The sequence below is a fragment of the Spea bombifrons genome, chromosome 1 (genome assembly GCF_027358695.1).
Source record: "Spea bombifrons isolate aSpeBom1 chromosome 1, aSpeBom1.2.pri, whole genome shotgun sequence".
In the NCBI taxonomy this organism is placed as follows: Eukaryota; Metazoa; Chordata; class Amphibia; order Anura; family Pelobatidae; genus Spea; species Spea bombifrons.
In genome coordinates this window covers 119,229,440-119,255,777 of record NC_071087.1, presented here as the reverse complement: position 1 = coordinate 119,255,777, position 26,338 = coordinate 119,229,440, and the positions used below count along the sequence as shown (strand labels likewise).

Here is a 26,338-nt window from a genome sequence, read left to right as displayed (position 1 = left end):
TTTCGGTGTTTGCGTCTGTATCATTCATGTTCTGTGTCAGCAGTATTCATTGTCTACAATGATACAAAATACCTGGGCTCTTCATAATTATTGAAATTACATATTTTGTCCCACAACAACTCACTGTTTAGTGAATCCAACCCTCTATTTATACAAAGCATGGTCAAAGTAACTCATATATATTGCAGGATTTATTATATTCTGTCATATATGGAAATGCCAGCTAAACAATCTTTACATGCGTTAAAATAGAAATTAGTCAATAAGTGTTATTAATATTTGAAAACAGTTTCAGTGATACGTTTAACAGATTTTTAGCTAAATTAAAGGCTTGTACTCTGCATATAATATTTATACTTGAATTGTAATTGATTAAGTATGTTCCATATTATAAGAGCTACATTACGATATTCATTAAATGCATTCCAGATCTAGTAGAAATTAAACGATAATTAGAAAGTTTTTTGTGGTCTGATAAAACAGGTTATATGGCAAGATTGTAAGCATGCGAGCAGGGCTCTCCCCACCTTATGTATTAGTTTGTCTTAGTCTGTCAATTCTCGTCTTGTCATACCTCTTGAATATATGTATTGTATGAAGTGTTGTGTAAATTGTTGGCGCTATATAAATAAAAGATAATAATAATAATAATAATAATTTTTGGTTTTAGATTTTTTTTTGCTTATTAAAAAAACACACAAATGCCCAATCAGTGTGGGTTTTTTTCCGTTCAGGTATATCCAAACTTTCGCTTAATTAGAGCTAATGATTAATGAACCATTTCAAAAGCTACAGTAAAAAACAATTGAAAAAATTACATTTTATGGATAAAGCCATTCATTGTTTTATGTGTTGAATTACTTATTTTGTTTTAACAAGTGCTGCGTAAATTGTTAGCGCTATATAAATAAAATATAATAATAATAATTTTAATAACATTTCTTTCCGAGGGTTAGTTTTGCTAGAATAAATACATGCAGTACCACCATCCTTCAGACATGAAGTGTTCCAATCACTCAAGAGCTGCTCAGTGGTAGCCATAGAACTAGAAGTAGCTTGTGACCTATGTGTTGGAGAGCCCTGGTCAACATTCACCATTGCTAATGCAGATAATGTATTGAGGGGTGTAAATGAAACAATTCTTCCCTTGCTTCACTGGGAATTGATGAAACATTAACCACTGCTTTTTTGTATATATATATATATATATATATATATATATATATATATATATATATATATATATATAATCCAATGTATCTTGCAGTCCTCAAAGTGCAGAGTCTAATTTAAACTTAAAGAAAGATATAACAAAAACAAATATACTCTGTTTTCCTTACTTCAGACATGTTACACATTATTTTTTTTTATTATTATTAGTGTTATCATTAACTTTTATTTATATAGCGCTAGTAATTTACACAGTGCTTGTTAGAATAAATATAATCAAGGGGTATGACAAAACTAGAATTGACAGGCTAAGATAAACCAATACATTAGGTATAGAGGGCCCTGCTCTCAAGATTACAATCTAGAGGATGTTTCGAAGAAAAAATAAATATATATATATTTACATGTTTTCGGTCTTTGTGTTTAACAAGAAATTGCATGTATTGGATCCTTTCATACCATAGAAATTCATCCTGCACCAATTTTTTGCATTTTAAGAAAATAAGAATACAGAGCCTATAGGGTAGAGGTGGTGAGGGCTAGCGTGGAAGCACAGGGGAAAGTAATGGTACAAAGGTGCTAAAAATATCAATTGTACGAAATGAATTGTACTAGTATTTTCTAAAACACTATATTTTTGTACAATAGTAATTTGGTTAACATGTTTTTCTTATAATATTAGTTTCTTTTATCAGCACACACCTGCCATCCAGCCCATGTCTAGTTAATTGTGATGAATAATAAGTTTTTTTTTAGATAGCAGTCAAATCGGCTGATCTCAATCTTGCATATAAAAGGTGTATTTGTAGCTATTATAATCTCAAACAAAACTATTATATATTTTTTTAAATAAAATGGATAATCTGAGTAACATCCATTATATACATACTAGTTATAGATAAAGGCAAGTATATAAGAAACTATATACCATGACATTTGAGATAGAAAAATCAAGTGTAACATAGAATTAGACAGCAGATAAGAACAATTTAGGCGATCTAGTCTGCACATTTTTGTTTCTGATGTAAAGACTCAGACCTTAATCAGTCCTTGATCTTGTCTTAGATTCAGGATATCTTTATGCCTATCCCATGCATGCTGAAATTCCCTCAGTGTTTTAGCCTCTTAAAAGTATTACACTTGATGTTAACATATACATTTCCAAACAATGCATCATTTCAACAAATTTTATCAAGATAATCCTATTTTTTGTAGGATCCCATGATTTATTTTATTTCGGAATAACAAATCATTCTGGACAGTGTACCCCATATTTTGCTTGTGCACAACTGTTTTGGACTATTACACAATAAAGATTTTCTTTATTGCGTAATCTATGCAGGCACCTTCGTCTACACCCAACACACACACTTTATATATATATATATATATATATATATATATATATATATATATATATATATATATATATATATATATATATATTAAACTGGATCACTTGATTTATAATTATTATGTGCATCTGTTTATTATACAAGAGTGTAAGCTCTTCTTCTCCTAATGTGTTAATAGTTAATAATTATTGTACCCCGTCCATAAGGTTTTTTGTCTATTATCTTATTGTACTGTACACTGTAAGCAATATGTACAAACTGAGCTAAATATATAAAAAGTATGCATTCATGTATACAAGTAAAGCTATTGCCTGTAAAGCAACACTAACTTTTTTAGACAGGTTCATAATTCTGACATCATTTCAACCTGTTACAGAGATAAAGAATTTCTCAAATTATGATGCATTCATTGAATCATTTTGGGCATTGCAACCCAAGAAAGACAACCCTGCATAATGCAATGAAACAAGTGTAAATGCTATTTTTTTTAATAGTTAGAAATAGAATTCATAGATCCATTTCAGTTAAAAAAAAAAAATTAATTCATATGCATGCAGCATTTTTTTTGTACTTTTGTGTTTTTGTGGCTTTATTGTATGTTTGATACTGAATATAGTGAACTAGATCCTGTATAGTTTTATGTAATAAGAATTAGTCTACAGCCCCCCCCTCATTCCTATGTTTCTGTAACAGTTCTAAAACATTGAATAGACTGAAAAAAATATAAAATGGACAATATATCATGAAGAAGGATTGGGTTATTGTGACCACATTGGCCATATTTTCCTTGACACATATATTTCATGATTCTGAATGGCACTGAGTAATTGATTACTTTCCATGAGTTTATACACCCTACATGGTGCAGGGTAGCAGTTTACCCGTGCTGGTCAGCAACGTCTGACATTTCTACATGTCCTGGAAACAATAGCTAATGTGGTCACTTTTGGTGCATAATTGTATGAAGGTGACATTGGTGGTAACATAGAAACATCTTAAAAACCGCTGAACCCTTTCTCAACAAGTCAACAGGTCAACAAGTCACTACAAAGAAACAGTTAACATTCTCTTTATTGCTGTTATGACTCGTAAAGTGTTGAAGTAACAGTAATCAAAGTGAGATAACGTCAGAGGTTGTACACCACTTAACAAACAAGCTAGTAAGAAATCTCGTGGTGTTAGCAGAAAAGCACATGTTCCTGGGGTACTATTTTGGTACAGTTGACTGAGAATAAATTATTTTTAACATTTCAGACATTCAAATGCCCTCCGTGGCTATACCTGGAACTCTAGGTGAAAAAAGAATGCTGCTGCTGTTGCTGGCGGTGCAAATTCTTCAAATTAGAGCTGCCCATTGGGTAATTGCCTCCCAGGCCAATCTGTTCCTGAAATTCTTGACTTTCGAAATTCCCCTTTCTCTAAAAACAAAATTACCATTTCAACCATAGTTTCTCAGGTTTAAAGGCGATGTTTTTTTTTTGCACAGATATGTTAGCCTCCCTGATGCTGCTTAACATCAATTACTGCATACATAATAAATAGAAACAGACATTATGAGCGAGAAGATGTAAAAACAAAATAATCCGCAAACAAGTCGAGTGTATTACATTTAAAAGCATATAAAGATTTAAAGCCAAACTTGATTGCTGGGCTTCTCACCTAACAGACAGAACAGTGCACTTGTGGCTGTTTATGTGTCTTTAAATTAGTGGAATTCCTTAATCTTAAAAAAAATTAAATATCTATATTTATCACAAAACACATGTACTATCTTTATTATTAGTATTACAGTTCTTGCGTGGACATTGTGTAAATGCTACACTAGACCTATCACTGATCGGCAAAGCTAAATGTTTATCAATCGTATAAATATATATATATATGTATTTCAAGAATATATATACCGGTATATAAATATATATATAGATATAGATATATATATGGGTCTACACAAATTAATATGTATTTATTAATAGTCATGGAAGAGGGCAGAATGTAATCCCACAATTTATTTACATTGTATGTTTGCTTGCCTTTGTGCACAATTATTTTTAAAAGGTTATCAGCATAGCTAAAAGCATTTACTAACAATATATATATATATACTGTATGGTTTCTTTGTCAATAAGTATTTAATTGTTTTGGAGATATTTAGTTTACATCATAGAAGATGAGAAGCTGCATGAGTGAGAACCACTGAATCGCCGTCTTGTCCTGAAGTTCTTTCCATTCCCCTGGTCCACCCTTACAAAGGCTGCCTGAACCAATCAACAACAATCAGCAACTTAGGTGACATGAAGAGGAATAATGCCGATCCTAAGAAAAAGAATTCAGATACACAGAATACATATGTATTGTATAATTTCATCTGTACATCATTTTTTTAGGGTATACAGCTGAAAAAGGAAGGGTTTGGCAAAAGTAATTGATCTGGTTAACGCTTTTATAGTAGTTAGTAATATTATTTTGCTTAACAAACCCACGTTTTTTGTTAGTAGATAGATATATAGATAGATATATTTATATATGTATATATATTTTAGGCGGTTTGAAATGTAAAATTTGTTTACTTTTTATTCTAAAGTATCCAAGCAACCTATGTACTTTGAACTGTAACTATATCACAGACTTTTTCATGTATGAATGATTTTAATGCAATTCTAGGGAATAATTACAACAAAAAATAATTTGGGAGCGCCAAAACCCCATTGTTTTTAATTCTTTCTAGAACATGTAAATGGTGTTTACAATTCAAAAGGAAATGACTATTAACGAATAAGCACCTTTTTTGTTTGTTTTTCATATGCAAGTGGCGAATGTGGCCATCGAATACAAATAAATTTGCAGAAACTGTTAGAATCATACATTTATTACATAAAGAATATTAATCGGCAGCACACATACATGAAATGTTTCACAAGTGAACTTTCTGCCCAGAACACATATAATATATATTTTTTTAGAATAGAAATCTTAACCGCTACCATTCCCGTCCTGGGTTATGGCTCAAGTGTTCTTGTTAGAAACATTCTTGCGATAGACAGCATATAAAATATGGGCAAGAAACAAATAGAGCAGAGGGGCATTAAATAATTTGGAATGGGGATAGAGTAAGCTGGAGGAATGTTCTAGTCCGGTATCACATTCTATTCTGATCGTTTTGGCTCAATCTGCTCCTGTATTGCTCATAAGTGATGATTTAAAATGAAGTAACTTTTGATATTGGGGGAATTGTTGCGAAAACTTATCTCATGTAAATTCTGATTCATAGATCAGATTCCCAGCATTCTAACATTTGTTCTTTGCACTAGATCAATAAAACTTTCTTTACCTAGAAAGAAACTATCCATCAATTAAAGCACTTGTTAAACAATCATTTGCATAAGCTTTGTAAAGCAATCATTATACATGCATACGTATTTCTTTATATATGCCAATATTACATTTGGATTTAAGTATTAAGTATTCATATAGATATATCTCAACCACCAAATAAATTAAAACAATCTCAGCAAAATACAGAAAGAATATCCTGCACCAAATGTACACTTGTTTCCAACGAAGACATTATCTTCATGGAAATATATTATTAATTGTATATAGTGACAACAATTTACGCAGCGCTTCTTACAGTATATACGAGGGGTATGACAAAACTAGAATTGACAGAATAAGACAAACCGATACATTAGGTGAAGACGGCACTGCTCGCAAGCTTACATACAAATATATATTAATTGAAAGGCATATCATGGGTTTGGGAGATCTGCTTTATTCTCCATGTATAATCAGTCTGTGAGCCAGGGGCTGTGTGTCAGATAACTAATTACAGAAGCTAACGCTCCCTCGCCAGGCAAGTCCCCTTTCTTGTGCTGGAACAAAGATTGTATGGGGCAGGAGGAGAAATGTGCAGCTTTGAGCATCCTCTGCCTAGGAGGAGGAGGGAGGAGTGACTGGGAAGGGGGAGGAAGAGCTGAGGGGCAGACTGGTCCTGCAGGAGGAATTCCTTTCCCAGGAGCCTTTTGTGGGGGGAAGGGGTCCCTCTGCAGAGCACTCTGGGAAAACCTACTCTGGCAAGTCATATGATGCATGATTGACACGTTGCACAGCCAATAAAAAGCCAGGCTCAAAAGTTAACTTATATAACGAGTGGTGATAAATTCCCAACAGCCATAATGCTTCATTTATGATTAACGCGCAACGTAATCACAGCTGTAAATGGAAAAAGACTGGACGTGAATGTAAACTGTTTGTTTAACCTGCTGATTTTTCTGCTTAACTTATTTAGCTATTCCATAACGGATCATGGTTTTGACTGCATTGGAACATATACAATAGTTTGTAACACGTGACCTGATCTCCCAGAAGGAGACTCTGCCTTATGTTTCCATAAAAAATAAATACATAAATAAAAATAGAACTGAAATTATATTATATTATTATAATTATAAAAATGACAAAAAAAATATAGGTGACAAAAATGTACCATTAAAAGTAATGGTGCGCTGTAATATCAATATAACGGTACTTCTGACCCTTCATATGTAGACATTAGATCGTAGGGGTTCGCTAGTATCTTAAAGGTAAGTATGTCTTGATGGACGAGTCACGAACATTTCAGGACATGCAGGTGTGAAACAAGCGAATCCTATGGTCATAGGTAGTGAAATAGCGCTAACTAGTGACCAGTTGGGGAAGTGCACATCGAGATAGAATGCGGTCTATTAAGCAGAATTTCTATTTGCCCAGTGGATGCATCAGGTGGCTGCACCAGTAAATTACATTACATTTATTTATAAATTGCTAGCAGATTCCGCAGCGCTGTTACAAGAGAGTCAGTAAAATAAATTAAAATCACAAACAGTAACAAACCGGTACAAAAGGTGAAGAGGGTACTGATCTTACGAGCTTACAATCTAGTACCAGAAAGTATCTTTGGGGTATATTAATTAAAGGGAGGATAGGTAGGAGAGTTGTAGGTTTAACTTCTTCACTATACATACCCCAGTGAGTTTCATCTACAAGAAGAGCTTGGCTGCCCATGTATAGATAAATCAGCAGGACTTCTCATGCATCTCCTCACTAGTTGAATTATGAATTATACAGGGCTAGCTCAACTCTTCTTGCAAGAAGTTATTGCCAGTGCTAACCCCTTAAAAAGAATAGTGAAGTGAGGGAGTTGAACCCACAACCCTCCTGACAACCTTTCCTTTAGTGAATAGACCCATTTGGATTGTTACCTGAATTGAAGCAGATACTGCATCTAGTTTGCCATCATGGTTATCCATAGGCATTTCCGAAATAGGTTTAGAAGCGACACAGCCCACGAAAGATAACCCCAATACAGCTAAATCTTCAACAGCAATTATGTTGCTTGCGTAACATGCATTTCTGGGATTATAGTTCCAGAACACATGAGCTCAGTGGACATTCTTTCTTATACAACATTATATAGCGTTTTGGCTCTGATATCTAATGGACCCTCCATAGAAGATTTGTCATGTTCCACGGTAACATTTATAACTGATATATACAGGCAGGGAAAAGTAATAAATAATGAGCAAAACAGAGCTTTGAATCATTGAACAAGAATACAATTACACAGCTCATCAAACTTATGGTGCTGTAAATAGAGGACTACTATTTATTTTTTACCCCTTACCATCCAGACTTCAGACATCAAGGATGGCTGAAGATATAGTCCCCTCATCAATAAACAACTTCTTGTCATGTAACACTGCGGTTTCACCATTAAATGTTCACTTTACCTCTGTGTGGTATTATTATTATTAGTATTAGTGCCAACAATGGTTGTAGTGCTTCTTAAAGAACATACATTCAAATTGTTTGACGAAACCAGAATTGACAGACGAAGACAAACCGATACATTAGAGAAAGGCAACTCTACTCTATTGTTACAATGTTGAAGTGTGTACAAAGTTATTCTGGTGCAAAATTTGAAATGTCACCTTCTGACCATAGCCACCAATGTAGTGATCAAAACATCAGGAATACTTGATTGCTAAGGTGATAACGCCACTTTTCAAAATTTGCACCAGTAGGACTTTTTATCAATAATCCCCTACTCATGAGAAAAAAGTGCACTCAAAGTATTGGATCAAGGAATTCATATACATGATGGATTTATTGAAGAGATTCAAGCTTTCATAGCTAAGAGGCACTGGGATGTAAAATATACATTTGCCCCTCTAGTGGAGCATACATAGATTATTGGTGGTTTCCTTTTCAATATAAAAGATACTTAACGTTTCAATTCTTTTTGTACAGATTCAATTACATTTAATGAAAAATAAGCTTGTAATGTAAACAGCTTATGTGCATATTGTTTCACACCTCTTAATTATTGAATTGGGGTGTTTCAAAAAATGAGTCGTTCTGAAGAGCTCAGTGAATTCAATCATGGAACTGTTACAGGATGACACTTTTGCAATAAGTCAGTTCGTGAAATTTCATTGCTGCTAGATATTCCACGGTCAACTGTAAGTGAGCGGGGTCACCGCGTGCTGAGGCGCATGGTGCATAGAAGTCACCAACACTCTGCTAATTCTATAACTGAAGAGTTCCAAACTTCCACTGGCATTAATATCAGCACAAAAGCTGTGTGGTAGGAGCTTCATAGAATGGGTTTCCATGATTGAGTAGCTGTGTGCAAGCAAGTAAAGCACACCGGCACTGGACTTGGATGAGTCGAAAAGGGGTTCTGTGGCGTGATGAACCACGCTTCTCTGTTTAGCAGTCGGAAGGGTGAGTCTGGGGTTGGCGGCACAAAGTGCTTTAATGGATTATCCTTGCACCTCACTGCCATACCTAGGAACTCTCCGGGTTTGACCTGGAGAACTCCAGCAGAAGCACCACTTCTCCGGGTCAACACTTGAATTTTCTGGGTCGTAGGAGCGGGGTCTTGACTGGCCTCACTCCCCGCCCATATCTTCCTTTAAATGGGGATGTTTCCCACAATGCCAGCCCACTGACGTCAACGGGACCACTCTTGACGTCAGCGGGACTGCCCACCGATGTCACTGGTACTGCCCTCTGACGTCAGTGGGCAGTCCTGGCAGTGTCCTGAAAGTGAAGGTCATGGGTAGCCTCAGCCCAGAAGTTCCCAGGTATGTTTCACTGCCTGTGGCCACCTGTGGTCAGGTCTCTTGTATCAGGACCCTCAGTAATATCAGATAACAAGATGTCATGTGACCTCAAACTACTAGCATACTTGGAATCAAGTCACCGTTCATCCAAGGCTTTCAAGTGCGGTCCTTGCTGGGATGCCCAGACACCATTATATAGGACAAGCCAGACCACGATTATAGGTCATAATGACATTGCTTCAGTTCATTGAGGTTTGAAGGCGTTTGTTTATGCACAGCTCTCTTAAGGTCCCACCCTATCATTTCAATTGAGTTGAGGTCTGGACTTTGACTGGGTCATTGCAACACCTTGATTCTTTTCTTTTTCATCCATTCTGTTGTAGATTTTCTGGTGTGCTTGGTATCACTGTCCTGTTACACGACCCAATTTTGCCAAGCTTTACCGGAATACAGAGGAGTTCATAGTCAACTCAATGACTGCAAAGTTCCCATGTCCTGTGGCTGCAAAACAAGCCCAAATTGCATCCCTCCACCACTGTGCTTGACAGTTGGTATGATGTGTTTGTGCTGATAATGCTGTGGCGCTATGTATTATGGTGAAACATCTCCACTGTCTGTCCAAAGGACATTGTTCCAGAAGTCTTGTGGTTTTTTTAGATCGCAAACCTAAGCCATGTTGCCATCTTCTTTTCAGAGAGAAGAGGCTTTCTCCTGACAACCTTCCCAAACTAACCATACTTGTTCAGTCATTTTCTTACTGTACTATCATAAACTTTAACATTTAACATGCGAACTGAGGCCTTTAGAGTCTGAGATGTAACTCTTGGGTTTTTTGCAATTTCTTTTGAGCATTGGACGGTCTGACCTTGGGGTAAATTTGCTGGGACGTCCACTGCTGGGAAGATTGGCAACTGTCTTCCACATGTTTTCCACATTTGGTATATTTCTCATTTCTTGGAAATGGCATGATAGCCGTTCCCAGATTGGTTTGAATCAACAATTGCTTCTCTTAGATCATTGCAGATGTCTTTCCTCCTTGACATTGAGTTATGAATGCTCCAGCAAACTGCAAAAACTTTGGCTTTTTTAAAGGTGATCACACTTGCTTTCCTGAGAGGGGGCTTTCTTTTTCCCTCAGGAGCAGTAGTCCACTAGGGCATAACAGGGGAGAACGGTCCATCCATAGTGGAGGCCCTCCAAGTTCCAGAAGCCAGCTGGGAAAGACCTCCTATGGCCATCTGGGGGCATTAAATGAATTAAATACTAACCCTTTAATAAATAACCCATAATAAAATTCTATGTAGCAACTCACCAAATGCCTTTTTGTATAAATGCACTTATTTGAACCTCCTGCAGTCAAGTAGGGATATCAGCGCTAAATGGCCTTAACTATCATCAGATCCGTGTATCAGTCACCCCCAGAACATGTGACCCTGAGATCGGAGCAAAAACTCAAGAGTTTTTGGGGACGATTATTTTCCCTACAGGAGTAATTAAGGTTTGGGCATTTTTGGTTTCTCTACAAATAGGTATGCTTGTAGACTGGTGCCCACATTACTGTCCCATTATTGTTGTTTTGCATGTGCAGCAAATACACTATATGACCAAACATATGCGGTTGCCTGACCATCACACCTATAGCAGGTGTATTGTGGATATAAATGCCTCCACTTATCTGGGAAGTCTTTCCACAAGATTTTGGCAGGTGTCTGTAGGAATGTGTGCCCATTTAGCCAAAAGAGCATTTGTGAGGTCAGGCACTGATGTTGGACGGGGAGACCTGGCTCACACTCTGTGTTTCAATTCATTGCAAGGGTGTTTAATCTGAGTTAAGGTCAGGGAGCCCTTCTTCAAAAGCTATAGAGCCGGTTAGCAGGTATCACAGAGTCCCCCTGCCTCTATGCAATTGACTAGCGTGCCCAGGTGATGGAGTCTGTCCTAATAAAACAATACAAACACACTATTTTCAGTGTAAGTTTTATTGAAAATTAAGGTACAGCTGTACTCTTAAAGTTGTTGGCTACTGTCTGATTTAGCCTCCAAACTCAGCACTGATGTTCAAGTAACCGATCTTACTCTTCTGCAGCTGCTAATAGAACGCCCTTGTTGGGGGGCACACAATGTATTTAACTCTGTAGCAAGCATTGCATTACAGACAATAAAAGTTACCAGGACTGACTAGATATGCTGCTCCACATTTGGAAAAGAATATGGGTTTTCTCTAATAAGCTTCCACCAATTGTAACAAAGCAAAAAATTAAAATAAAACTCAAAATACTTCATATTTCCATCTCCATGGGGAGACACTGCATTGGAAAACTAAACCAATGTTTACTCTCTTGCACAACTGACACGATCTGTTACAGTAATGTATAAATAAGTCAGTGTCAGCCCTCCCACAGCATTTTCTTAAAGCAGTGATTGTTGATGTAATTCTTTCATGTCTTCCCAATTTTGAAAGGGAATAAAAAGTCACCCTTGTTTACCTTACCTGTAATGTTGCAGGAGGACACATCTAATGGATGTTTTCCCTCTCTAGTAATAAAACAAGATTACCTAGACACGCTATACAATGTGGAGGCACCTGAACGACCAAAGCCTTCACTCACAAAATAAATTACTGTAACATCTGCTCTGAGATGTCCCATTTGCACAATTTATAACAGTAAAACACAGGGTACATTTTCTTTTGGAGAAGCACAATCAACTGTATAAAAAGGTATAGTTTTCTAATGTGTGTGCTTAGAAATGGACTTGGTATTTGTACAAAGTTAAAAAAGAAGTTGAAGTGGTAATATATATAGCAAACTTACTATGCAGGTTTAAAACAAAAAAGGGTTGGGGGGGGGAAATTCTTTCAGATGGCACACACGCAGTCACTGATAAGCAAAGCTTTCTGAGCCCACAGAACATGTTACGTAGTGCTCATCCTTTTCGCAAGTGGATCTTTTACATGTGGAGACTTGTGCATTAAAAATTCTTGACACATCGGGCCCTCACTGTTTTATTTCACAACTTGGTTCGGCACAGTCTCTCATAATTCATCATGTCTGCCTGAACCTGGTGGGGTACTGGGCTTGATAAATACTCCTTCCATTACTTTCCAGTAATTGTGAGCATTGGCACTGGTCATGCCATGGACTTCTCGCTGCCCTCGAATTGGGTGACTGTACTGCTCACCCGTGATAGTCAGGTATGCATTTGTTCCAATATGTTTGAAGCGCACTGCATCTTCACGTTCCCAGACAGTATCACTGCACTGCACAGTCCAAGCATCTAGATCATCTCCTTCTCCATTATCCCCAAAGGCACTTACTTCCTGTTGAACAACAAAGACAATAGTAACCATCGAAAAGAAATGTAGTATTTTTTTTTCTTTTGTGCAATCAATCCCAACTCTTTCCTTATCAATCCTTATCTTTATTGCATTAGTTCAGACTAAGTACTATAGTAGATTTGGATTGCTAGAGGGGAAAGGGTGGGGGGAATAAATTCATAGTTCTACACATTTTAAAACGTTTCTCAATATTAGCACTAGTGTATTTAAGACAATAAACCTTAAAAATATAAATATATATTAATATATGTAATAAGACGCCTAATGTTTTTAGCTACCAAAAAAAAAACAAATGTTGAAGTATGTTGCATATGTTGACGTTAGGGAGATATATGATAAAAAAAAAAAAAAAAAAAACACACACACACACACACACACACACACACACACACACACACGGTAAGGCTGATCATAAAAAATATCCTCAGTTGGTGCAGCCAGTAGTTCCCAGAATACGTATGAAGACCAATACAAGGACAGTAAAGTGCAAGAAGCTGGCAATGCTTTACAGGTAAGATCATATTCTAGATTGTGAGACTGCACAGGGCCCTCGATTTTTGATTCTGGAAGTCCAGATTGTTATGTTATTAATTGTACAGTGCCGTAGAACATGATGGTGTTTTATAAATCAATTAATAACTGCTACACTGTTGAGGTGGGCGGTTGACTCAAATTCAGCATATGGCAGCTATGAGGTCCCTAAATTTCCACGGTGCTGCCAGAGATGTGCTCAGCTGAACACATCTCCGAGAGTTATATACTCCTCTCCCATACATATTATACACACACACACTGCAATGTAACATTGCATTCGGAATGTTGCTGAAATGTGGCTTCTCTGCACATTTGCCTACAGTTAATGGAGCGCTGCATTTCCCAGTCTCACGTTATTAATGCACTTTGCATCTAATTTACTACAAAAGGGGTGTTAACAATAGTGCAAATACTGTATTTAAATTACAATTTCTCTGGTTACCTGGTTGTTGGACAGAGGGGAGGAGAAGTGATGTGTATGCAGGTTCTTTCCTGTATTCACATGAGTAAGGCGGATGGCTTGGCCACATTTAATTGGCTCCCCACGTGGACAGTCATTATCAGTCTTCCCCCTTATTCTCCAATAACTGTTGCCATCATCTGAGGTTTCCACACCAGTGACAGACTGTTGGCCACTTCCTAACAAGGAAAAGAGTGACAAATATTCATGTTTAGATTGGTACTGCTATAAAATAAGACATTATCCATCTATTGCTGGAAAACAGTGGAAAATTCTGCACATATGCAGCTAAGAACAGCTTCTCCACCAACAACAAATCAGCAGTCAGTCGGATCTCTGAACACATGATATTGGCTGTTGAGTCTGTTCCTTCAATGGAAGTGCTAGTGAGATGGTGTTTCAGTAGTCACCCAGGGGAAGAGGAAAATACATTTGTTCACGCAAAACGCACTCCAACATATATTAAAAAAAAAAAAAAAAAAGGAAAAAAAAAAAAGAGCTAAATAATATGAATTAATTTCCACCCGACAATTTTATGATGTTCTATGGACCTTCACAAACCTTTCTATGGACACTGGTGTCCTTGTACGGACACGTTGCCTATCCCTGAGCACTGGCATTTATCCTCTGCTTTACAACGCAACATAACAAGGGGGATCCCCACGGGCGTAAAGCATATCACAGTATTTGAATGTCAGAAACGTACACGACACTGTCTCATATACTGTGAGAAAAGAACACCTGCTGCTTGGCCTTCTACAGCTTCCTCTCCTGGCAGAAACTACTTCCTGAGACTGATACATGCAATTTACATTTTTGGACAGTGCAGAATACATAGAAACCCCAGGAGCTCTATATCCTAATCGTGTCACTGGGTCCAGAATCAATCTTCTCCAGGGACTACCAAGATGTATTTATCCCTTTTTGACAGTGAAATGTATACCTATAAATCAGAGAGAACGACACCGCAGTGAAAACCAGTCAAACAGGTTTCACTTTAAATGAAAAAAAAATTTTTTGTGCTGTCACTTGATAAAACACTTGGGAAGGGCGACCTACTGCCCTCCGGCTGCGGATCTCCATGCTGGCTGAGCATCCCACTACAAAGAGATGGCTGTATCATATAGCGACCTGTACTGTGGACATTCATCCCGGACTATCTTATGTGACAATAACAACGACGTGACCCGGCCTGTCTCTGGGTCTAGAGGTGAAATGCAGTGACGGAGATTACATCTGTGTCATCCTAGATAAATCAGAAGCAATAATTCCACAGAGGCATAGCCTCACTCCTCCAGGAATGTATCTTATGTTTGAATGGATAACTGATCAGGCTGGACAGGGGTGCCATAGTTGAATAATGCCCAGGAGAAATAAAACATGTGGTTTATAACTGAGAGGCCAGTTATGGCTGCCAGGGTTTTCGGGCAATCACTGCAGTAAAATAAACTGTGCTAAGTGTGTAGGAAACCGATACGGAATTTATATTGTTTTGCGCCACCTACCGGTAGAGGTGGTAGCCAATATTATATGCAAGGCAATCTGGCTTCCTTAGAAACGGTGCTGTTTAACGAGCAGGTGCATGAGTGATTTATCCAACAATAACGGTAGTCGGTGGTCCAGTTACACCTGCTGTCTCTAGCTCTCACTCTACGCTCACGTGTAGTTGTCATTTTAGCTGTCTCGCCATACCCTATCTCAGCAGGTGTCACCGAGCACACCCAGTCTGCCATTATTCTACCCCACACCTGAGCCATATCCGCTCATTTAACTCCTTCACCTTAGGTCAGAATAGCTTCCTACCGTTATGACTGCCCCAACATTTCCCACACTAAGCGGCTCCGGAGTGTGTTGCCAGTACTCTGGTTCCCCCAGCGCCTTACCTGATCCATATTTCACGTCGTGGGAATGCAACCGCACATTATGTCGCGTGTTGAGGAGTTTCACCACCGAACCGCATGTCACGTACTCGGCGTCTTCACGCCCTTGTCCCGGGAGCCAGTAACAGCACAGGCTAAAGAAGAGCAGCGTGAAACACGCTCGCTGCATCGCTTCCTCACAGCAAAGATGCAACTTCCTTCATCATTCTATAGGAACCAATGGGCTAGCGCCAGCGGGAGAAGCCTCGCGCTGGACCAATCACATGGAGACGCAAGTCATCCAGCCAATGACAAGACAAATAAATTCTAAGTGGGCGTGCAATGTTCTGAATTTCGGATTGGTTTGGCGTTTGCGCCACTCTTAATAAGTTATGAGCGAGTTGTAGACACGAGGTAGACGCCGATTGGTACACGGCATGGCTCATTCAACACCAGCCAACCAATGATAGCCTCCGTCGTTTAAAATCTGCATTCGCTTTCCGGAACTGTCACTTGCTGTCAGTGTTCTTATTGTTCAACGCATAAAGTTGTGTTTGCGGATGTGGTCATGATTCTTTTTTTCTGGGCCAGTGTGTGTCTTATCGCAATTCAAGGACTAGCCTTTAAATAGCCCATTGTCAAAAGTGGCTCACTAATGGTGGCAACCAAATATTTCTTATAATGGTACTTATAAAAACCATTACTTAGTACACTGTAGATGTATTCTAACCTGCTTAGATTATGCCGGCTATGTATACCAGTGAGAATCAACTGGCATCATGAGAAATCAGGTTAGAATATGAAGGCTCAGATCGGGCACTTAATTATGCAAGACCGTCACACAGTAAAAGATTGAGCTCAGTGTTCCTGGCATAACAATTCTGCCCTTAGACCGATACACCTGATAGAGTTAAGGTATATTTTTCATGGAAATGGTGTTTGTGTTGTATTTGTTGTTATAGTGTCCTTTTTTTACACCTCACATAAAGTAATGGAGTAAAACAAATACCTGAGTCAAAAAGCTCTTGATTTATTTATTTAACATTTTAATGGAATTGAATAAACCTTTATTTTTGTCTTCCAGAGATGTTAGCGACGGCTGGCATCTGCGGGTCAATCTGCCTGTTTTGAAGAGGAGAGGGACGCTGTGTTAGTAAGCAAAATTAAAACAAAAGGCTTTCTCGCTCTGTCTCGCATGTACTAATAAAATAGTTTACTGATTGCACCTGTAAGTGCGTGTCAATTTGGACATATATATATTTATATACACGCATACACACACATAACTTACACACTGATGATGGAAGTGAGTGTTTGATGTTGCATAGTATATTTCTGCAAGAACTTTGAGGCTTGGATTTGTTGCATTGACCATCATTCTATTAATGCATGTCTTATTACCTCTTGCAGAGTTTGCAGACTGCATGGATTTTCCAAAAGGCTTCACGGATAGCTTGACTCCCCCACAAGAACAACATGGGATTTGTGACAGATGTAATAATAATTAGGATCTTAAAAGGGTCTGTAGCATATTTCTCATATATTACACAACTGTAGAAGCTGCAGACGCACTCTCGTACACTGGAAGGAGTCCAAAAGAGTAGGAAGGTACAGGACACTATAATAATAAGCCTGAGTGAGGACTTTTTGGTATCCTGAAGGCCAAGAAACTCTCTCTCTTGTTGACCTTTGGCTATTAGGAACAGCTTCAAATTAAAACCAACAATAATGATGAAAATGGCTAAATTGCTAATAATATTGGTGATGCCTCTAACAGCAGAAGTGGTTGACTTTCCAAGAAGACCGTAAAATAATCTCATAGATAAGACAAAAACCCAGCAGAAGACCAGAACTGCAGTGGTCCGACCTTTAGTCATGATGCTCATGTACCTGAATGGATAGACCACAGCAAAGTAACGCTCTGACTGAGAAGACAGAATTGTCAAGAAGATTACACCCATCAGGTTGTACATAATCATTTGGCTGATGGCTGTTCCAAGTTGATCTTCCTGAGACTGAAACAGAGCTATGTAAAACCAAACCATTCCTAATAGCAAATCACTTATACAGGTGTTGAATATGTAGAGGAACCTGTTTTCTGATCGTAATGCCTTGGTGGACAAAATGGTCACTACTACTATTCCATTCAAAGAAACTCCTAAGGTGACCACTATGACATGAAAACAAATAAGGGCTATGTTGGCAGCGCTATCCAAACTTCTAGACAGAGACATCATTTCTGAAAGGTATGCCAAACAGCTTTTTGATGCTGCATTTTAATAAACCACACCACTAAATTATGTATGTGAATGGAGAGCAGCCTGTTGTCCACCTGGGAAATAGTTTTACAAAATATGATATCTTGAGGGCCACGTTCCATTATGATCTCCATGGACTTCAAGTCCTCGCATGCACAAGGATGCCAGCCCTCATGAATTATTGACACTGTTTTGCACTGGTATAGCCATGGGGTTCAGCCTTCGTACCCAGGTATTTCACAATAAACTTTTCACCTTGTCACCATTTTGAGGAGCAGTCCTGTGATTGAGACATCCCTGGAAGTTGTTTGTCTATTCAAAATGTCCCCTAAATCCTTAGTGAGAAGAATGTAAAGCAGAGTTCAAAGGTATCTTAATCTTTCCATTTAAAAGGAATCCCACATTGTGCTTTTTTTATGAAAAGTATCAATAATAAAACAGCTTTTTAAAAATATGTCACTTTCTATTTCTAAACATTTATTAGAATGTTTTTGGCCTTTCTATATACTGCGATTAACCATCAGCTCAGTGTAGTGTTTGTGACTTTGTGTAGAGAATGTCGCCCAAATATCACATGTCTGCAGGTGAAGGAACTATATTGGAACATTATGAAGAAAAAACCATTTTACATTGTAGACTGTATATATAACACTATATTTAATACTCAAAGAAAAATTCTTTTTACAAGGAACTTCCCCCTTTTAAGCACCAAACATTAAGTTTGGATACTCAAAATTCTTAATTATTCAACACTTAGTATTGTCACCCCAAGCTCATTAACTCATGTTAAAATTTCATGAGTCTAAATGAAAAGTCCATGCAGCCACCTGCATCCAATGTCACAGGAGCACTGGTAACGAAGCCACTTAGCCCTACGAGATCACGATGACAAGCTGAGGCAAGTCACTAGGTTATTCTTCACTTGTTATACATCCATTCCACACAATGAAGGCAAATATCAGGAGAACAGATACATTTGGGGATACAGTCACAACAGGTTGAATTTTCCAATGAAGAAAAAATGTGATAAGTTAGTGTCAGGCCTTCATAAAGAAAGTTTGTTTTATTATACCTTATTAACTAATTCTTTATTGACTTTTTGGAGATAAAGCAATTTTAATAAAAATCATTTGATCAGCAGTGGTGTATTTATATGGAGTACTATCGCGAGCCTGACCCACGGAAGCGTCTTCTGCCACACCCTAGGAAACCTTCCTCGAGCCTCATGTAGTTTCGGCGGTCACGGTGTGTGTGATCAGACTGTCTACATGGGGGGTGACAGAGGGTGTGACAGAGGGTCATTAGACACAGCAAGAATTGATGCTTCCTCTGGTGTCATTGGGTCTTTTAGCATTTGCACCGAGTGCCATTGTCATACCAGGTAACATCCAGGCTCCGGCTACCTGGAGCCCCCTTTTTGGAACGCGGGTAGGCAGTCCCGCTGATGTCAGTGGGCAGTCCTGCTGATGTCAGTGTGCAGTCCCGCTGATGTCGGTGGGCAGTCCCGCTGACACTGGTTGGGGGTCTCACTGATGCTGGCGACCGGTCTGCTTATGTCGGTGGGCGCTCTCACTGAAAGCTGCCCATTTTTGGAGGGGAGCGGGGCACAACTTTGCTCCTACAGCCTGGAGTTTGTCTGTGGTGACTCAGAGAAGCAGTGATTTATCTGGAAGGTATGGCCATTTGCCTGTTGCTCCAAACCAGTCCCACACTGACTGGTGTCAAATGCCCGGTTGCCTGGTAACTCATAGCACCTCTGCCCCATTGTTAAGGTCAGTAGGATGGCTAATGTAATACTTGTGTGCCACCCTCTGCTATAAACAGGCAGCCACATGCTACATGCCCACCTCTGGAAACGGCAACCGATGTAAAAGCATTACATTCACATGTCTCATAATTATGTGTGTGCCGGGATGATTTTCAATGCCAGTCTGTTCCTGGACATAGCAGAGGGATTAATAGTACATCCTTTGTTCTCTAGGAAAGTTTTCTAAGGATGCATAATTTCATACTTCATAGAAACATAGATTTTGACAGCAGATGAGAACCATTTAATTAATCTAGCCTACCACTTCTGCTAAAGGGCTTTTCCCATTATCTACTACCCCCAGTGAAGTTAAACCCCCTTACATTTCTTACATTATTTCAGTAGCATCCCTAGAGGGGAGATCCGCCCCTGGTGCCACTCATCAGTGGGGTGCCCAGTGGCCTGACAGCCGCCTAACGCCGGCCTGCCCCTTACTGCTGGACCACCCGTGAACTGTATGAGGAACCTAATTTCCCGCGCAGGGCAGAAATAGTGTTTTCTCATACAATGCGTAGGCGCCACAGCAGTAAGCTGCAGGCCTGTGTTAGGCGGGCGTCGGGCCTCCAGGTGTTGTAAAGTATAGGTTCAAATTCAATAGGAATAAGAAAAACAAACAAAACAACAACAATAGTGTAGACTGTTCAGACGATACGGTGTTAATTATATTACGCTAGTTGCACTCACAATAGTGCTGAAGATTTGCGTGTGTTTCTCATTCACCTCTCATAGAAGGATTAAACATCACTGAAGAGAGAGAGAAGACATAACCAATAGTGTGATACTGTTTGCAAAAGCTTGTGAATAAGGTAGTAAATAGTTGCACTCATGGGATCCAATGCACATAAAATTATGTGCAAGGTGCGCTCAGGGAGGGGGGTAGGGGAACCCCACGGTGTCCAGGACCGGTGTCTTCTCCAAATGTTGTGGATGTTCAGGTCTGATCCCCCGAATGCTGTGATACAGTGCAGAAACTTCTTCCAGCCAGGAACCGGGAAAACCACACCCAGAGGATAAACAACTGCTGCTTATGTTTAAAAATATCCCTTTAAAATATTTTGATATAAATTTTGAAAAAGTACTTTAAGATATATAAAATATAAATCTGTAAAAGTCAAACGATTGTGGAAATAAAAAGTCTTTCCTCAACGCGTTTCGCCTTTAATGGCTTCCTCAGGAGGTAAACAGTCTTTGATCGCTTCTTCCACTCTTTTTATGTGTTAATTCGTTGTATTTCCTTCCATATACGCTAGATGGCGGTGTAACGTTGTTTCCCAGAACATGAGGACGTGTTTTACGCACATGTCCACTAGGTGGCGTTGTTACGTTATTCCACAATACGTAAGGACGTATTGGAGGCTGGATTCGTGCTCTATAGTGGCGTCATTCTGTTTACACGCGTCCCCATAGAAACGCAGCATTGTTTTGCAGACAGATACCGGCTTCTCCTTCTCTGTAGGGCTGTCTCTTTTCTTAGTGTTGCATCGGCTCCTATTTTCCCGCTGTGCCATGAAGTGCAGATGTTAGGCAATGACATTTGAAGACGGATTAACATGAAGGTGGTATAAACGCTATAGGATGTAAACGTTTAAGGATGTGATTGCATGAATGAGAAAATATTAAACGTGGATAAATGAACTATAAATAGAGATTGTGCAGAAACATACTATGGGTTTATACATAAATATGTCTATATGAATCCACGGAAAATAAGGGTGGAAAAGTGTCAAACAACGAAATATTGGAATTATGTATAATAAAAAGTAATATTAAAGAACCCATGAATGAATAAGTAGTCTGTATTTATTTCAAATGGGGGGAAGGGGTTAAATTTTTTTTACAATAAAATAAATAAATAATGCTATGTCCATGTTTAATGCTATCTTCATGTTTAATGCTATATCCATGTTTAATGTTATCTCCATGTTTAATGCTATCTCCATGTTTAATCTTATGTCCATGTTTAATGCAATGTCTATGTTTAATGTTATCTCTATGTGAAATGCTATGTCCATGTTTAATGCTATGTCCATTTTTAATGTTATCTCTATGTGTAATGCTATATGATCCATGTTTAATGCTATGTCCATGTGTAATGCTATGTCCATGTGTAATGCTATGTCCAAATTTAATGCTATGTCCATGCATGTTTAATGCTAGATCCATGTGTAATGTTATATCTATGTGTAACGCTATGTCCATGTTTAATGCTATGTCAAAATTTAATGCTAGATCCATGTGTAATGCTATGTCCATGTATAATCTTATGTCCATGTTTAATGCTATGTCCATGTTTAATGCTATCTCCATGTGTAATGCTATCACAGAGCACCGACTCTCTGTAGCAGTCTCAGCTCTAATCTTCTACACATGAATGTGCAGGGAGTCCAACATACATGTAGCTCTCTCTATCACATGAATTAGTGATCTTTCAGACATTTTAACATTCATCTTACACACCGCCTAAAACATACAAACACTGCTTAACATTATACTCCATGACAGGGCTTAAGGACAGCAATGGTTAAGGCGGTTGAAAGTTACTTTTGCCAGTGTGAGAAGAATTTGGAGGGGTAGAGGGAGTGATGGTGTGAGGATAATAATGGAAATGTTAAAAAAAACGCATACATATATCTTTAGACAAACAAAGTGAGGTCTCATATATATATATATATAGAATGTGTAATGTTATATCCATGTTTAATGCTATCTCTATGTGTAATGCTATGTCAATGATTAATGCTATATCTTCCTACTAAGAAATAAATATTGTGGATTTCTTCATACTATATGGCTATATCTAAGGTTGGTTAGACAGCACTCGCCCACCTCGGGGGACTTGAGTATGTGCAGAATTCTTCTGTTATTTTATGTTAGTGTGGTCCTGGGGGGCAATACTGAGCCTGGGTGGGATAATGCTGGGAGATAATAGAGGAGCTGGTGGCATAATACAGGGGCTTTGGACTTGTTCCACTACATCTGTAATAGCACCTGCTGGCATAATGGCCAGATCCTCTTCACACAGTGTGCCATTTTAACAATTTCCGTTATGTCTCTAGTTTTCGGAGCCTAATCTTAAACCATTTTACCGTCCACCACCCTACAAGGCCGCACGGTGAGCATCACAAACCCGATAATAAACACACAACGGCCGGGAATTCATAAAACTATTTATTACACACAAACACACATTACAATCTTGAATAATGTTTTAACTATTTATGTGCCTCGTGGGAGATTATTTCATGGCTATCCAGCAGGCTGATCTCCAGCAACTCTCATGATCCTCATTCCGGCTTTGACCTGATGATGTCTTTATAAATATCGTTGGAGCTGAGGGATAGTGTTTCCTGCCGCCCCATCCCCTTCTGGGCATCAGGGTATGACATCATATTCTGGTGCCTCACTTTTAAAGGAATCCAGGAAACTATGGAGGCCTGTGCCTAGGCCATAACCTGTCACTGTGCCCCCTCTGCTTTGTATTATTATATACAGGGACCGGCTCGCCAGTATATGCACAGGAATAGCTGGCAGTCTATAGTATTAACTAGTCCTCATCTCCAAATGGTCCTTAAAATTTGGGTTCTGAGTTGTATTTTTAACACAAATACAAGGTAAAGTTAAAAAAAAAACAGTTATAACTGGCAGCAGCATTATCTTCCCCCTGTAATTGAGAGATCAAACAGCAATGTCTTATGATGTCATAGCACTGACTTTCTGTTAGAGTGTCTCTGTAATAATCTGCACACAGACATGCCGGGGGACCAACATATACACAGCTCTCTGTAACACACATACACTATTCATCTTCCAGAGAAAACACAGAGTGCTGACTTTTTATAACAGTCTCAGCTATGATCTTCTACACATGAATGTGCAGGGAGTCCAACATATATGTAGATCTCTCTATCACATGTATTACTGATCTTTCGAGTAAAACACATTAGAATACATTTTAACATTCATCTTACATACCACCTAAAACATACAAACACTGCTTAACATTATGACAGGGGTTAAGGACAGCGATGGAGACCGATAAGGTACAGATCGCAGCAGTTGGAGGCGGTTGAAAGTTACTTTTGCCAGTGTGAGCAGAATTTGGAGGGGTAGAGGGAGTGATGGTGTGAGGATAATAATGAAAATGTTAAAAAGAAACCTCATACGTATATCTTTAGACAAACAAAGTGAGGTCTCTGAAATATATAGAATACATGTATTAGAATAAAAACATGTAAATGTAATATGAATTTCTGGTAACGTGACAGGAATCATATATCCGTGTTTAATGTTATCACTAATGCTATCTCTATGTGTAATGCTATGTACATGTGTAATGCTATGTCCATGTTTAATATTATCTCTATGTGCAATGCTATCTCAATGATTAATGCTATGCCCACGTTTAATGTTATCTCCATCTGTAATGCTATGCCCATATTTAATACTATATCCATGTTTAATGCTATCTCCATTTTTAATGTAATCTCCATGTTTAATGCTATATCCATGTTTAATGTTATCTCTGTTTAATGCTGTGTCCATGTTTAATGTTATCTCCATCTGTAATGATATGTCCATATTAAATACTATATCCATGTTCAATGATATGTCCATATTTAATGTTATCTCCATGTTTAATGCTGTATCCATGTTTAATGTTATCTCCATGTTTAATGCTATCTCCATGTTTAATGCAAAATTCATGTGTAATGCTATGTCCATTTTTAATGCCATATCCATGTGAAATGCTATCTCCATATGTAATGATATCTCCATCTGTAATGCTATGTCCATGTTTATTGCTATATCCATGTCTAATTCTATGTTCCTGTGTAATGCTGTCTCCCATGTGTTATGCCAGGGGCGTCCAACGTGCAGCCCACGGGCCAAGTGTGGCCTGCTGGACATCGAGGTGCGGCCCACGTGAGTGAGCATGTTTAATTCTATATCCATGTTTAATGCCAGATCCATGTGCAATGATATCTCCATGTTTAATGCTATATCCATGTTTAATGTTATCTTTATGACTAGTGCTATGTCCATGCTTAATGCTATATCCATGTTTAATGCTGTCTCCATGTGTAATGCTAGGTCCATGTTTAATGCTATGTCCATGTTTAATGCTATGTCCATGTTTAATGCTATCTCCATAAGTAGTGCTATGTCAAGGCTTAATGCTATCTCCATGTGTAATGCTATGTCCATGTTAAATGCTATATCTATATGTAATGTTTTGTCCATGTTTAATGCTATGCCCATTTTTAATGTTATCTCCATGCTTAATGTTATATCCATGTTTAATGCTATAGCCATTTTTAGTGCTATGTCCATGTTTAATGCTGTCTTTATGTGTAATGCTATGTCCATGTGTAATGCTATCCCCACATTTAATACAATATCCATGTTTAATGCTATCTCCATATGTAATGCTATGTCCATGTTCAATGCTATATCCATGTTTAATTCCCTCTCTATGTCTAAAGCTATGTCCATGTGTAAAGCTATGTGCATGTTTAATGCTATGTCCTTGTTTAATGCCATCTCCTTGTGTAATTCTATGTCCGTGTTTAATGCTATGTCCATGTTTAATGCTGGCTCCATGTTTAATGCTATGTCCATGTTTAATGCTGTGTCCTTATTTAATGGTATCTCCATGTTTAATGCTAAATCTTTATTTAATGCTATCTCCATGAGTAGTGCTATGTCCATGTTTAATGCTATTTCCTTGTTTAATGCTATCTCCATGTTTAATGCTATGTCCATGTTTAATGTTATCTCTATGTGTACTGCTATATCCATTGTTTAATTCTATATCCATTTTTAGTGCTATATCCATGTTCAATGCTATCTCCATCAGTAGTGCAATGCACAAGTTTAATGCTATGTCCATGTTTAATGTTCTATCTGTGTTTAATGCTATGACTATGTTTAATGCTATCTCCATGTTTAATGTTATGTCCATGTTTAATGCTATGTACATCTTACATGCTATCCCCATGTTTAATGATATCTCCATGTTTAATGTTATCTCTATGTGTAATGCTATATTAATGTTTAATTATATCTCTATGTGTAATGCTATATCCATGTTTCATGCTATATCCATATGTAATCATATGTCCATGTTTAAGGCTAGCTCCATGTGTAATGCTATGTCCATGTTTAAGGCTATCTCCATGTGTAATGTTATATCCATGTTTAATGCTATCTCCATGTGTAATCATATGTCCATGTTTAATGCTAGCTCCATGTTTAAAACTATCTCCACGTTAAATACTATATCCATGTTTAATACTTTCTCCATGAGTAGTGATGTGTCCATGTTTAATGCTATATCCATTTTTAGTTCTATGTCCATGTTTAATACTGTCTTTATGTGTAATGCTATGTCCATGTTTAATGTTATGTCTATGTGTACTGCTATATACTTTGTTTAATTCTATATCCATTTT

General features: G+C 38.1%; 3 protein-coding genes across 3 annotated transcripts in view; 1 reads left to right on the top strand and 2 right to left on the bottom strand.

Annotated features, from left to right (window-relative positions):
- The window catches only part of C1H22orf39 (chromosome 1 C22orf39 homolog), a 255,521-nt gene that overhangs the window by 216,668 nt on the left and 12,515 nt on the right, over positions 1-26,338 (top strand). The window lies entirely within an intron of this gene.
- On the bottom strand, positions 11,595-16,061 carry SDF2L1 (stromal cell derived factor 2 like 1). Its single transcript, XM_053470968.1, has 3 exons — positions 15,846-16,061; positions 13,945-14,141; positions 11,595-12,950 (listed from the first exon to the last, which is right to left on the bottom strand). Exons 1-3 carry the CDS (start codon positions 16,009-16,011, stop codon positions 12,666-12,668), a joined length of 648 nt encoding a protein of 215 aa, XP_053326943.1. The 5' UTR covers positions 16,012-16,061; the 3' UTR covers positions 11,595-12,665.
- LOC128501479 (lysophosphatidic acid receptor 4-like) lies at positions 16,842-18,511 on the bottom strand. Its single transcript, XM_053470957.1, has 2 exons — positions 17,223-18,511; positions 16,842-16,943 (listed from the first exon to the last, which is right to left on the bottom strand). The coding sequence occupies exons 1-2, from the start codon at positions 18,056-18,058 to the stop codon at positions 16,889-16,891; spliced, it is 891 nt and encodes a 296-aa protein (XP_053326932.1). The 5' UTR covers positions 18,059-18,511; the 3' UTR covers positions 16,842-16,888.